Source organism: Capra hircus, chromosome 23, assembly GCF_001704415.2.
Source record: "Capra hircus breed San Clemente chromosome 23, ASM170441v1, whole genome shotgun sequence".
NCBI classification, from domain to species: domain Eukaryota; kingdom Metazoa; phylum Chordata; class Mammalia; order Artiodactyla; family Bovidae; genus Capra; species Capra hircus.
The window spans coordinates 22,330,542-22,345,181 of NC_030830.1; the positions used below are offsets into that span (position 1 = coordinate 22,330,542).

General features: G+C 51.9%; 3 protein-coding genes across 3 annotated transcripts; 2 read left to right on the top strand and 1 right to left on the bottom strand.

Annotated features, from left to right (window-relative positions):
- Window positions 26–6,505, top strand: CSNK2B (casein kinase 2 beta). The gene is made up of 8 exons (XM_018038614.1): window positions 26–347; window positions 948–1,030; window positions 1,739–1,841; window positions 2,350–2,465; window positions 2,908–2,983; window positions 3,120–3,309; window positions 3,765–5,138; window positions 5,429–6,505. Exons 2-7 carry the CDS (start codon window positions 959–961, stop codon window positions 3,853–3,855), a joined length of 648 nt encoding a protein of 215 aa, XP_017894103.1. The 5' UTR covers window positions 26–347; window positions 948–958; the 3' UTR covers window positions 3,856–5,138; window positions 5,429–6,505.
- Window positions 4,801–6,505, top strand: LY6G5B (lymphocyte antigen 6 complex, locus G5B). The gene is made up of 3 exons (XM_005696583.3): window positions 4,801–4,877; window positions 5,010–5,138; window positions 5,429–6,505. The coding sequence occupies exons 1-3, from the start codon at window positions 4,817–4,819 to the stop codon at window positions 5,830–5,832; spliced, it is 594 nt and encodes a 197-aa protein (XP_005696640.1). The 5' UTR covers window positions 4,801–4,816; the 3' UTR covers window positions 5,833–6,505.
- LY6G5C (lymphocyte antigen 6 complex, locus G5C) lies at window positions 8,535–10,967 on the bottom strand. Its single transcript, XM_005696665.2, has 3 exons — window positions 10,952–10,967; window positions 9,691–9,858; window positions 8,535–8,818 (listed from the first exon to the last, which is right to left on the bottom strand). Exons 1-3 carry the CDS (start codon window positions 10,965–10,967, stop codon window positions 8,655–8,657), a joined length of 348 nt encoding a protein of 115 aa, XP_005696722.1. The 3' UTR covers window positions 8,535–8,654.

Below are 14,640 nucleotides of genomic sequence, written 5' to 3' on the forward strand. Positions count from 1 at the left end.
GGCGGCTCGCAGTGCCCTGCTGCGCCCCGCCCCCAGCGTACCCCTCCCCCGGGGCCTCGTGACAACAGGGTCGTGCGCGGGTCATCCTGGGATTTGTAGTTCGCTTTTCCCTAGTTTCGTCAGTTTCTTCTTTCCAAGGACTCCATTTCCCGGCATGCACCGCGGCTCCTAACTCTAAGCACTTGCGCGTTGCCCTCTTCCCCACCCTCCCCAGTTTCCACTCCCCCCACCCCACTTCGCCTGCCGCGGTCGGGTCCGCGGCCTGCGTTGTAGCCGTCGTCGCGGTCTTTGGAAGCAGAAACTCCCCTTCCCCTCCCCGTCCCCCGGTCCCAGTCCCCGTCCAGTCGGTGAGTGTGATGGTCGTCGCCGCGCCATGTCCCCTGTCCCTGGGCGCGGCACATGGGGTCTCCGCGTCTTGATGTGGGGGTGGGAAAGGAAATGACCCGGTCCGGCACCGAGGGTAGGAGAGGTGGCCCGAAGGGTGGAGGCGGGATGTCGGGACTCCCATGAAACGGACCTGACCACCACCTATAGGCCATGAGAAAAGGAGGGCCCAGCTCTTGCTTGGAAAGGATAAACTTCGGAACCCTTGAGAATGGGGCCAGAGACCTGCGGGGGTAGGGAGCTTGAGCCACGGCCCTACCGGAGTTGACACGGAGGAGAGAGGGGCCTGGCTTTCAGGAGCGTTAGGGATGGAGGTAGGACTAGTGGGGTCAAGACCTGTCGGTTTCTCACAGCTGGTGGACCCCGAAGAATTTCTCTATGTAATCTCAGTGAAAAGGGGCTGGAATGTAAATAAGAGGAGCTAGAGAGACGTGCTCCAGTCTCGGGTTCTTTAAGAAAAGGGTAGCCCCAAATTCTTCCATGGTTTGAGGGCAAAGTGTGGGAGGAGTGAGGATACCAGAGGTTGGGAGGGAGAGCTTAGGCTTATACTCTTCTGTCTCTAGCCGACGTGAAGATGAGCAGCTCAGAGGAGGTGTCCTGGATTTCTTGGTTCTGTGGGCTCCGTGGCAATGAATTCTTCTGTGAGGTGAGTTCTCCTCAACCCTACCATCCACCTCCACATGTAATCTGGCCACATAATCTCCTGCACATAAAGCTTCCACACACTTCTCTTACATACTTCAGTAAAAACTCTTGTCAAGGAGGAGTCTCCTTAGTAGCACTCTCTAACTTGTGGTGAAGGGTCAAGACTGAGACCCCACGTCAACCCTGCCACCCTCCAACAGCCTAACGTTGGACGTGTCAACCTGTGTTTTTGTTTTTTTTTTTAACTAGGGAAGTACTGATAGTACGTATTTCTGGTAGCTATTAGGAGAATTAAAACACTTCACGTTAAAATGTTTTATAGCATGGCTGTGTGTTAACATAAGGGAGTGTAACTGACTTCAGAATCCAAGCTGTTCAGCCCCCACCTTCCTCAGAGAGCCAGCTGCCCCTCAGGAGAGGCCAAAACTGATTCCTAGAGCTAGGAACAGGAATCAGGACAGGGATCTTGAAAGGACTGCCTCTGTAAGGAGGGGATTGCTTATGTTTAGGAGAAAAAAGCCAGACCTCTTCTGGGTGGGCAGTATACACGAACTAGGGAGAGAGGTTCAAGTACTTCTGCTGAGTTGTGAGTGCGGAACAAAGGGAATGAAGCAGTTGTGTTGAAGATAAGGCACGAGTTAGAGCACCCTGCCCAGGTCAAAGCTGAGGATTCTGCTTTGGGTTTCCTTTTGACTTCACGTCCTGACAGGTGGATGAAGACTATATCCAGGACAAATTCAATCTCACTGGACTCAATGAACAGGTGCCTCACTATCGACAAGCTTTAGACATGATCTTGGACCTGGAGCCTGGTGAGACACCCTCAGGGTGGTTTTGTGTGTGTGCTGTTTTTTTCCTGTTCACACCCTGTTTATCTGCTTCATGAATTTCTAAATTTCCTTTTGGTTCTCTAACCCTTTTAACCCCAAATCCTTTACTTCATTTTGATTCCGTACCTCACTCTTGCCTAATTTTGTGACTTCTACACTTGTTCTCATACTCTGATCCTATAACTTAGCACTTATCGAAAATGCTAGTTTCTCCATGGGTGTTATCTTCTTCCTTGCCCCTTCCAGGTTAGAGTTCTATCTTCCGTGTTGACATCTTTGCATTTATTTATTAAAGAAGAGAAGGAAGCAGAGGCTGAGAGGGATGGAAAGAAACCCTTGGGTTGGTGGAAGGGGCAGAGGCCCAGGCTGTGGGTGGGGTGAGGCTCCAAGTTGGGTGCTGGGCTGAAGAGCCAGCAGCCCCCGGGAGTGGGCAGGGCACCTTAAAAAGTTGTAAGGCAAGTGGTTGCATTTGGCTGGTGCCATGTTTCAGATGAGGAGCTGGAAGACAACCCCAACCAGAGTGACCTGATTGAGCAAGCAGCCGAAATGCTCTATGGATTGATCCACGCCCGCTATATCCTCACCAACCGTGGCATCGCCCAGATGGTGAGGCCTCTCTACTCCCACTCGGTTCCTTCAGAGGCAACAGGGAAGCAGAGTTTCCGTCAGCAAGAAGTCACTCGTTTCAGCCTTGTCACGGAATCTAGCTGAGAAGAGGGGAAAGAACCCCAGAATCTGGGCCTACGGGTTAAGACCTGATTGAGGGTTGAGGTGAAGGGAGTGTTTTGGGGGAGGGAGATGTGACCTAGAGCAGAAAGTTGTAGACTGCCTCTTCCTCAGGGAATAAGCAGTGAATGTCTGATGATCTTCAGACTGCCTGACTGGATAAAAGGAAGCAGGGGAGTCTGAAGGCCCATCTGAGCCAGAGAAGGGGCCTCTGGACATTAAGAGGCAGAAGGAGTTGGGGACACAGTGGATTGGGCTGAGGAGGGGGTTGCCTCTTTTCTTCATACCTACCCACCAACTCCTTCAATTTCATTCACATCAGTTGGAAAAGTACCAGCAGGGAGACTTTGGATACTGTCCCCGTGTGTACTGTGAGAACCAGCCAATGCTTCCCATCGGTGAGTGTTGGGAAAGGGAAAGGAGGGCCATGGCAGGCTGGGATGGAGTTGGGGCTCAGCAGGTTGGGGCCTGAGTCCAGGAGGGAGGTTGGGCAGGCTTGGGTAACCTGGCCTGCTGAGTCTGGCTGTCTCCCAGGCCTTTCAGACATCCCAGGTGAGGCCATGGTGAAGCTCTACTGCCCCAAGTGCATGGACGTGTACACACCCAAGTCATCGAGGCACCACCACACGGATGGCGCCTACTTCGGCACCGGTTTCCCTCACATGCTCTTCATGGTGCACCCCGAGTACCGGCCCAAGAGGCCCGCCAACCAGTTTGTGCCCAGGTGGGGAGCAGGGACAGAGTCACCAAGGGTCAAAAGAAGTGCCTGGGATCCCCCAGAAAGAAGGGAGGATGAGGCAGTAGCTAGCCTTGTTGCCATTTTGTGTGCTCAACTTTCGCTAGGAAATTCTCAGAGCCACGGTTGAAGTGTGTGATCTTCCTGCAGTATCATTTTTGCTCTGGTGTAGAAAAAGAAAGTTTAGCTTTTATATTAAAATAAGTACTGCCGTGTATATACTCATGTATATATGTACAGACACATATTTGTAGCTTTGAATTTGAGTTTTAATAGATATTTAAAATACATTTCCAAATATTCTTAAAGGGAGAAGTTGGGGAACCACTGCCTTGAAGTACTGAGCAGGCCCATGAAGAAACTGGGGTAGGGGGGAATGCAGGCCACTGGTAGGCCAGGATGGGGCTCACTGTGCTTCCTCTCTCACCTCTGCCCCAACCCAGGCTTTACGGTTTCAAGATCCATCCAATGGCCTACCAGCTGCAGCTCCAAGCCGCCAGCAACTTCAAGAGCCCAGTGAAGACGATTCGCTGATTCCCCACCCCACCTGTCCCTCGGTCTTTGACACTTTCATTCCTTTGCTGCCACAATTTCAGGAACCCTCTATGGTTTTTAGTTTAAATTAAAGGAGTCATTATTGTGGTGGGAATATGAAATAAAGTGGAAGAAAAGGCCATGGGCTGATTGGCTGGTGTTTGGGGTTGGGGAAGCACGGGTAATGGTATGCTGGGCCCCAGGAGCCCTCCTGGCCCAGCCCACTCTCTTCAAGTGGAAAACCAGCACAGATTTGTACCCAGTAGATTTGGGTGATGTTTTTAGGACTGGGTGTAGGGATGTACGGAGATCACAAGGCAAAGACAGAAATCGGATTTCAAAGCCTGGAGAAATATTTGCTCTTTTTGTGCTACCTGCAGTTGGCTGTTTAGGGGATGTAATCAACATCACTTTGAGTTTTATAAAGAAAGTGGTCCCAAAATAAACTGAACTATAAGGGGTGGGGAGAAGAGGTTCAAGGTCCAGAATTGCTGTTTTGTGTCTGTGTGCCCCCTCCTGGGGAAGCTGAGACATGCTCATCTCAGAAGGATGAAGGTCACTGGGTTCCTGGTTAAAGTTTCTCCCAGAACAGTAGGGACTGGCCCTGTTGTGTAGGGAGGATGGCAGGTGGTACCAGAGAATGAAACTAATCCATGGACCCTGGAGGGGCAGGAACAGATCTTTGAGGGACACTCAGGACAAAAGTAGACAGCTGGATTGGGGCCCAGATATTGCACCTGTCTGGGCTGCCGCTCCCACATTCAGGAACCAGACCAGGTGGGTGAGGACATGTTCTCCTGCCAAGCTAATTGCTTCCTGCCCCAGGGAGGAGTATAGCTTTGTACCTACAGCAGCTCCTGCCCAGACTACCTGTCAAAACCACCCTGCAGTTCAGGCTCAAGGAGTGTGGTCACGGGGTTTCTAGGCACCCCTCGGGGAATGCCCCTCTCCCCAGAAGTCCATGATGAAGGCCCACATGCTTATAGGTGCACTGGTCATGGTGGGCTTCACGGTGGGAAAGGGTAAGTGGAGCAGGGGCAGGGCAGGAGGGGTGGCTGAGTACAGGGAGAGGGTGGCGGTGGATGAGCGGGATGTTGCAAGGCAGGGAACTTGGAGTGGGCCAACACCACCATCCGTATCTTCCGCTTCCCCAGCTCCTGTTTCTGAAGTCCGGACCTGCCACCTCTGCCTCTTAGAAAATCCTGCTGTAGGATGCATTTCAGGCTCAGAGAAGTGCACTATCAGCAGCTCATCCCCGTGCATGGTGATCAGCATCAACTATGGTGAGTTGAGTCAGGCAGGGAAGGGGCCACTGGAAGGACAGCCTATGGCATTGTCTCCTCTTGTAAATGAGGGCTGCTTGGGGCCTGAGGTCTAAGGAGATGGAGGTTTCTGGTAGGGGAGGGGTCTGGAGTTCTGGGGAGCCGATTAAGCTAATTTCTTCTGGCCTCTTCTGCAGGAGTCTGGAAAGGAAATTGGGTCTAGGTGAGGGATGGGCAGGTCTGTGAAAGGGATACCAGTTTTGGTGACTGTGGGAGGCAGCAAGGGTTATTAGTTGTCCCTTCTTCTCCAGAGAACAAAGCTCGCTTCTTAATCCGAGGCTGTGGACAACACAATTCCTACCGCTGCCAAGAAAACCTCCCCACCTACATCTCAGAGTACTGGTACTCGGCCCAGTGCTGCCAGTATGACTACTGCAACTCCTGGTACAGTCCCCAGCTCCAGAGTGCCTTGCCTGAGCCCCCTGACAGGTCCCTGGCTCTGCCCCTGTCTCAGTCCCAGATCCTGTGGTTCTACCAAACCCTGAACCTGTCACTGCCCCTGCCCAGCTTCCCTGCTGGGGAGGAGCCTTCTGAAGGCCTGGACCCCCTGGCTGGCCCACCCGTGAATCTGAGTTTGTCCATTGCTGACCTGCGCAGCATATACCTGTTCCTCAACAGTTCTGGACTTTTGACTCTTCCCTGGGCTGGTCCCTGACATCTTTCCCTGCGCAGATAGATTTCTCTCTGGTCTAGCGTCTCACTCCTGGCACCCCAGCATCATGCATTGTCTTCTCAGAACACTCCCACTCTTGGGTCTGTAAGTTCTCAGTCTTCCTTTCTTTTGCCTTTCCTTTGTCCTTCCGGTGTCCGTATGGTTTTGGTCTCATCTCCTCCCCCAAAAAAGCAGTTGGCAGTGTACCCAGAGCCCTTCGACCACCTAGAATATAATCTCAAATGTGGATTCTGCCTAGGCTGACCTGGGTAAAGGAACAATGGTTTTCTCAACATTGTCCTGTTAACTGAATGTCCCATCACCCCCATCCCACCCCCCATCTTCCTGATCTCTCTCAGTCTGGCTGTTTCCACTCTGCTATACCTAGCTAGTTCAGTCTGTGCCAGACTGAACTTGCATCAGAAAGGGTGAGAGCTGGACTTCGTGAAGGTTTCCTGACTGAGCAGTGTGGCGCCCCTCCTTCACTGTCTACCCCCCATGCTCCTGCCTGGTCAGCTGCCTGCTCTCATCTCTTTTCCCAGTCTCTGGCTTCCTCAGCTCCGCTTCACATCCCTGAGCCATGACACCCACTTGCACAGATTCCCAGGGAGAGGAGGGGGTCTGTCCCTTGTTCTGCACTCCCTAGTCCTCCTCCACAATAAACAAACTGCCCAGAGTCCTTGTCACGTTTTTGATGGGGGCAGGGTCAGGTGTGGGCAGGTGTAGACAAGTTAAAGGTAACTGGGCGTGGGGTTCAAACAGCATTGCAGAGCCCTGCCCACTACACTTGGCCTTGTGGCTTCCTCAATGGCCTGCCTCAAACAGCCCACATCCATCCCACCCTCTGCTCGGCTGGAGATCAAAGTATGAAGATTATGAATCTTGCCAGCCTTAAACATACCCTCCAAAATCTAGGAAGTTCACAGGTGATGTCAGGTTTTTCCACAAGAGGAAGGAAAAAACCACCACGAAAACACAAGAGCAAACACAACAGGTCTGCGTCTCAGAGTCACCTGGAGCTGAGGCACCTGCGTTCTTTCCAGGGTCCTGGCAGCCAGGACCGGCTGTGTGGGAAGTCTAAGTGAAAGGTGAGGGAGTACAGAGTACGCAGGTAGGCCCGCAGAGGCAGGCCCTTTGATTTTAATTTGAAGAACTGCAAGCATGCAGAAAGCAATAATGAATTTTCATAACTCAAGCCTTCCCCATGCATTCAGTACATACTGGACACACCGCTCTGAGCCAGGCCTGGTATTAAGAAGCACCAGGACATGCAGATGAGTACAGCCAGGTATCCACCCCTCTGAATCTGGTGACCCAGTACCAGAATTATGAAACGTTCTGAAAAGTAGTGCACCCCTGTGGCTGGGAGGCCCAACCCCAGCTCCTCTGTCACCTGGGTAAGTCGGTCTCGGCCTCACTATGGTCACCTCTAAAGTAGAGATAGTGTGTCAGGATTGAGAGAATGTGTATCAGTGTGTGCACACAAATAGAAGTTATGGGCTCAAAAGAAGTTATGGGCTCGAAAACAGATATGCCTTAGAGACAAAGCACACTGGTTTGCCCTATTTAGTTTTAAACCATTTTGGCCATAGAGATGTTTGCACACTTTTAGATGGGTTTTTGTGAACTTACACGCCTGTGTTATACTACTCGCCAAGTTAGCATAAAGGCCTTTATCAACACCTAAAGCTGCCTTCGGGCCCCCTCTTAGAACCTCCCCTGTCCCAACCCTCAGGAGTAGCTACTGTCCTGAATTTCATCGTGTTCTTGGTAAAAGTGACATCACACAGGATATACTCTTACCTATACAACATTTTGCACTTGGATTTCTGTGGCCCCTGTGACTGCCTGTGCGCTGGTGGGAGAAACCAATGTTTGTTTCTAGATCAGGAAGCAGTTGGAGGTAAAGAGGTACAAGCCACTATGTTCCTCTTTTGCCTGCATCTTTTCCCCCATGACCTCTGACTTCAGTATAAGTCAAAGGCCCAGGTCTGTACAGCTCTAGCAAGTCAAACTGGAAGGCAGCCTTAGAGGCTGAGAAGCCCAAGGCCCGAAATTGAGGTGAGTTACCGTGATCCTTGAAAAAGGAAATTAGCCTGGGATTAGAGAGGACACTAGGCCTTAGCATCTCTCCACAGAACTCCTTCCCTACCCTCTCCTCCCTGGGACTGGTTCTTTCACAGCTCCACTCCCACCAGCATACCCCCATGGACCTCCTGGCCAGTCCCCACCCAGCTCTGGGTCTGACAGCATTTCTGAGGACATCCACTACCCTTCCGGTTTTAGCCACAGGAGGGCTTCCAGTTCCTCTTGAGTCAGACACAGCAGGGCAAAGCAGGAGCCGAGCTCCGCAGGTCGGGGAGCCCTTTACCTGCTCCCATAATGGAATAGTCAGGTAGTACTACATCCCTCAACCTCCATATCCACCAGAAGAGAGAGGCAAACCAAACAGTTTGTACATCTATTTATTTGGGAGCAACAGCTGGGGACTTGGGGTGAGAGGACTGTCGTGGGAAAAGAAATGAAGCAGGGCAAAGGGGTATCCTTGAGGTGGGAGCAGACAGGAGGAACAATGTCAGAGGACTTGAAGGAAAACTGCAGAGAATTCTGCAGAGGGAGAGTGGGAAGGGGCAGAGTGGAAATTGAGGGGTGTAGAGCGGCATCAATCAAGAGGCCGATGGGGCTGGGGTCTAGTACCTGCTGCTGAGGGTGGCAGGGAGGGCTGCTCGGGGGAGGGTGGACAGTGTGCCGACTGTCCCCAGGTGGAAATCAGGAGGGCAGCTGGAAATTGGCAGGATTGTACTCCTGAGGTCTCTACAGAAGTTCTAAGGAACATATAGGATTCTCTTCTGAGGGTTATTGCAGAAATTCTGGAAGCAGCATCGAGAGAATATCCAGAAGCCAAACACTGGAGAGGCGCGGGTGTATGAGCAGTCACTCATCTGTTCCTTGCTGCGGCAGTCACTCACCATGGTCTCAAAACCACTGTCTGGGGACGGACAGCAGCAATCAGTGACATGGAGGTCCCAGGCAAAGCCCCGAGCCCTCCCATCCCCTCATGCCACAGAGACTGACCATCACTGACGCCCTACCCCAGCCTGGACCCCAGAAAGGCAGATCCCTGAAATTGGACAGGGTCAGGGAATGCCAGGGAGTCACCAGCCATGAGCTCTGGGGAAGTTTCCCATGGAAGGTTGGTGGGAAAGAGCCATTCCAAACAGTGACAGGGACTTCCCTGGTGGTCCAGTGGCCGGGACTCTGAGATCTTAATGCAGGGGCCCCAGGTTTGATCCCTGGTCAGGGAACTAGATCCTGCATGCTGCAACCGAAAGATCCCACTAAGCAACTAAGATCCAATGAAGCAACTAGGATCCCATGAAGCAACTAAGACCTGGTGCACCTTAAATAAATAAATGTTTTTTTTTTTTTTTAATTCCTCTGGGAAGGTAAAGAGGAGGACAGCAAAAGACCAAACTCTGGTGAACATGAGCTGTTAAGGCTCCAGAAGAAAAAGGCAAGACTCAGTGAAGGAGGCTGAGAAGACGCAATGGAAGATGTAGCAGAAGAATGGTGCTGGCAGGAACTACCGCTGACAGATGGGGAGAAGGCAGCCTGAGGAAAGGCCAGTGGATCTGGTGAACTCCAGGCCTGCGAGGCTGGGTGTTATAACGAGGGTGAGCCAAGAAGGGAAGAGGAATGGAAGTAGCGATGTGGAGTAGCTCTAAAGGAAAGGAGAGAGAGGGGGAGTGATAGAACAGTATCTTAGAGTTGTGGGAACCAGTTGGGGTGCAGCTTAGAAGGCTGGTAGAGACTCAGTTCAGGAATGGACTGGACCCAAGATGAAAGGAAGAGGCAGCTTACTGTTCTTTATGATCAGAGTCATGCAACTGCTGCCCTTTGGGACAAGGCAGGTGTCAGATCCCAGAAGGCATCCCAACTCCTTGGTCTCAAAGAGGCATCGATAGCAGCTTAGGTATTTGTTGAAATATTTCTGTTTAATGGGTTCTTGATCATATATCTCAGACTGACCTGGAACACAGAGAAACACTGACCCCAAACCCACCTAATTCCCAGACTGATCGACCCCATTGTTCCTCCTACCTCCCTATTCAGAAAACCATAAAATGACTAATTCTTGAAAACCATCAGGCTTAATCTAACATCAGAAGCTTTAGTTCTCATAAAAAAATTTCCACTCTCTACTCTCATACTTCCTGAAATGAGGAACTCATTCATTTAACATGCATTTGAGGGGCTAACATGCTTAGCACTCTACAAACCTCTAAATTTAAAGGTTAGGCCAAGGCAGTTCACTCCAACTTTTGGCACTCCAACTTTTGGCAGCCCTGTTAAGACAGTGCTTCCTCTGTGACTTGGTTTCACTGTCCCTCACCCAACCCCCAGATTCTCTTTTGAATATGCTTTCTTAATCTGTAATGTTCACAGTGTGAAAACCTCAGAGTGTATCATCACAGGACAGGAAGAATTTCTCCTTTCTGTAGCCAAGAGACTTCAGCCCAGGGCCACATTCTTTGTTTGGTTGTCCTTTCACTGAACAGACTCATGAAACGTTGTCCACCAAAACCCTCCCCAACTACACCATATTCATTTCCCTCCTCCTCTGGTCCTGGGCGCAGATCACATGTTATTGAGCCCCCAAAACCCGCTTTCAGACTCAGCAGAGCACTTGGTATGAGGCAGATGCTGAGCAAACACTTTGGATCTGGTTTCTGTGTAGATGGTGCTTTGCAGCCAAGTGGAGTTATCAGGCTGAACTTAGCCTTGTTCTATGCTGTGTATCCTGAGGCTGTCATCTGGCACGTTCCCCCAACCCTCCCCATTCTGTATTGCCCTCAGATTCGAAGAGATTCCCCTTAGTATCTCCATTCAGGTTATTGCCGTTGAGTGAGACAGCCTTGGGGTAGTCACCAGAAATCTCCCTCAGAGCGAATATCAGTCTGTTATCAGTCCCCGAGCATTATCCCACTAAGCCCACCCATCCCATCTTTCCTCCTGCCTGGTTTTACCTGAATATTCTTGGTACATGTATGCAGATACTTGGTATCAGGGTTTCTGTATCTGGCAGGTTAGGAAACCCTTCTGACCCCATTGAACCACTTACCAAACACCAAGCTCATCGTGACCAGCACTATTAAGAGGACTATGTACAGGATTTGATTCTGGCTACCTGCATGGCCTTCCATAACATACATGACTGCCCACCAGCCTCCAGTTTGGCCTTATATTGGCCAAAGAGAAGTGGGCAAAGAGGAAGGGGGGAGGCAACATCCTTTTGGAGTGGAAATCAATGCTAGAATCTACAGCCAAGGGACAGAGTGTCCTCACCCACGGCCCTAACATCCTGGTTTGGAAACAAGGATGAGGAGAATCGGGGAAGGAGAGGGGAACCTTCTTTCATATTAACTCAACAGACATTCGTTAGATCACTGCATCAGGTATTGGGGATACAATACTGCACCAAGTCCCTACCCTCACAGAGAACAATCTAGAGTGGGAGACAAGTCAACAATGAGGGGGGAAGGGGAAGAGTGTTTCTGGGGGAACTTGGGCAGTAATCCACTGACAAAGAGATTTCAGCAGAAGAGTGCAAGATCAGATTTCTGTTTGTAAAAGATTTCTGAGGCAGGGAAACCAGTTAGGAAGCTATTCCTGAGTCCAGTCACAAGATGGCGGCCTGGTCTAGCAGAAGAGAGGGAAGCCGACAAGTGAATGACTCTGAGCAGCATTTAGAAGGAAGACCAGACAGATTTGGACTTAGACTGAATGTGAGGTGCGGAAGGGGGAATAGGCTTGCAAAAGTGGATGACTGTGATACCATTTTTCACGATGGGGAAGACGTGTCAGAAATCCAAAAGCGAGGACACCTGAGTCGTGAGTGACCCTACTCAGTCCAGTAGGGGTTCCAGAAAACCAGAGCCTTTCCATACACCCACCCCCCACCCCACCCCCCGCACCCCCTGCTTTTCCGGTCCCGCCTCAGCTCAACCGCAGGTCAGTGGGTTTGATCTCCGGTGCCCACCGGCTCTGGAGCTGTGAGCTCGCTATCCGTGCCTGGCTACACCTCAGAGCTTTTGGGAAGACGCGAGGGCGGCCCCCAGCCCAAGCTCAGCTCTTGGCCAGGCGGCTGGAGAGAAACCTGAGAAGGTCGCGCCTTCGTAGGGACCCAGGCATCCTGCCTTGAGGGTGTGTGTGTGTGTGTGTGTGTGTGTGCGCGTGTGTACTTAGTCGCTCAGGGGTGTGTGTGTGTGTGTGTGTGTGTGTGTGTGTGTACTTAGTCGCTCAGTCGTGTCCGACTCCCAGGCTCCTCTGTCTATGGGCATTCTCCAAGCAAGAATATTGAAGTGGGTTGCCATGCCCTCCTCCAGGGGATCTTCCCAACCCAGGGATGGAACCCAGGTCTTAGTGCACTGCAGGCGAATTCTTTACCACCTGAGCCACCAGGGAAACCTGCCCTGGCGGATCACCTAAAGTACTATGCGGCTTCCCCGGAAGGTGGCACTTTGGTGCCAACATCCCTCCCACACCCGGATGCTGCTCCAGGTGCCCCATACGCTTCCTCCCTTCCTCCGCCGGGGGGTCTTCTGGGCCCACCTCGCCTGCTCCGTCGGAATCTGGCCAGATCAGTCTCTGTGAGAGACTCAGGTTTTTAGCTTTAAGGGTCAGATGGGCTACGGAAAGTCCTAGGCTTCCAGGAACACTCCACCTTCACCAGCTTCTGGTCTGAAGGTTTGGGGCCGGGCCCAGCCCGAGGATTCCCTGCTGTGGTGCCAGATTATTCAAGAATCATCTGGTCTTGGGGTGCTGATGAGGAAGCTAGGACGAAAGGATGGAGACACACCAAGAAAGGCAGACGCGAAAGAAAAAATACGAGAGAAAAACACACACCACTGCCTTCACCTGAAGAGCCTTGGCACGATAAAAAAATAGAATTATTTTAGGGAAAAGTTAGAGTAATGGCGAACTGGGGAGGAGCACTTGGCACCGACATAAATGTTGAATGAGTGACAAAAAGAATCAGACAGCGGGGGCTGTTTTCGAAGCAAAAAAGGCAAAGGGGAGGCAGAAGGGAATTGTACAGCACTCTTTGACTCCCTCTCTTAAATAAAAGCGCAACGAGAAGGCATTAGGGGGGCTGAGGTTGGACTCCCTGAAGAGGTCGCCCTGAGAGGTCCAGGAAGACTTGCGGTGAAGTTAAGCGACCGTGGGCGCAGAGGGTCTGGACAGGGCCTTCTTCAGGGGGCGTGGCCTTAGGCGCATTGATCCTGCTCTGGGTTCGTTTTGCTCCTCCCCGTCTACGGGACTGGGCGCGGCTTCTGCGCGCGCAGAGCCTCCAGAGTTGGTTGTCACGGTGACGGGCCCTTCGGAGGCTTTCCCCGGGTGAAGAGGCGGGGCGTTGCGATAGTCGCCTTGGTGACCGCAGCAGCTGAAGAAATCCACGCTGAGGGCCCCTCCCCCGGGACAAGCGGTATCTGAGGGTAAGCAACCGAATTACCAAACAAAGCAGATCTGGCCTTAGGACAGAATGCTGCAATTAGAGGACAATAAATTGGGGTGAACAAGGGGAGGAGCTGTAGATGATTGGGCCCGGCGAAAGCCAGGTTCTGTTAGGGAGTGGCCGCGACACCGCGGTCTAGAAAGGAACTAGTAAGGGCATCTTTGATCCGGATAGAAATGAAGGGAAAAAATGAATGACTGGGTTCCTGAGGGGGCTGGAAAGGCTTGCTAATTGGATGGATGAATGGAGACCTGGCTATCCCCGACGCCTGGACTCCCCACTCTCTGGAGCCTTACACCCTCGGGGCCCTCATTCGTGACAGTGCAGGAAACACATCCCCTCCCCGGGATACAGAGCAAACCATCAACCCAAATAACGCAACTGAGCGGGAGTCCAGCCCCTCACACTGGGAGCTGCTAGAGTGGAGTCTGGGCCAATGAGACAGGGTAAGATAAAGGATTCAGCCTAGGGGCCATCCCTTCTTCCCATCTTTCCTGTCCATTTGCTAGCTCTCCTTTTTCCCAGCCACCATCCCCTCTCCCAGTTTGCTCAGCAACTCTGGGATGCCTGGGTGTCCAGGCCTCGATTAGTGCCCGCTACAGCAAGAGCCAGAGCCCCAGCAGGAGTGGTGTCTGCATCTCAGCTGGTCTCCTGAAAGACTGCTAGAACCCTAATAAATAGGGTGAAGAGTGGACGGGGAGCTGGTCCCGCCCTGGGGTGGGGGAGGCAGGTGGTTCTGAAAACACAGCTGCTGTAAGCCTTGTCAGATAGGAAGTCATCTAAGAGGGTAGATGGACTTTTTGGGTGGCGTGGTCAGGAATTCAAATATTGAACCTCACCTCTGCCCACTCACTTCAGGTATCCAAGGGCCCCTCATGGCCCACCTGCTGTTATCTATAGAAAGTGCAGGAAGAAGGGGGAGAGGCAGTGGTGGTAGAGGCCGGTCAACAGAATCCCTAATGGCCACGGCAGCAGGGAGGAAGAAGTACTTTGTCTCTAGGGTGTGAGATGTGGGGCTCCCTATTTGCATTTAAGGAGGTTCCCTTGGCTGAACAAAGACTCAGTTTCCAGGGGACTAATGTGACCTAATGGATCTGGAAGGCCAGGTTCAGAATCCTGCAGCTGGTCCCACAGCTTCACATTCCACCCTGTTTGCTCCCTAGGACAGGACAGAGGGGAGGGGTGCCAGTATCAGCTCTCCAGTATTGACTAAAGGTGGAGCGTTGTGGAGCTGCAGTCAGTCTCTTCTAACCCCAGATAGCAGACATCGTGTCACCTGACAAGTCTCAGATCAC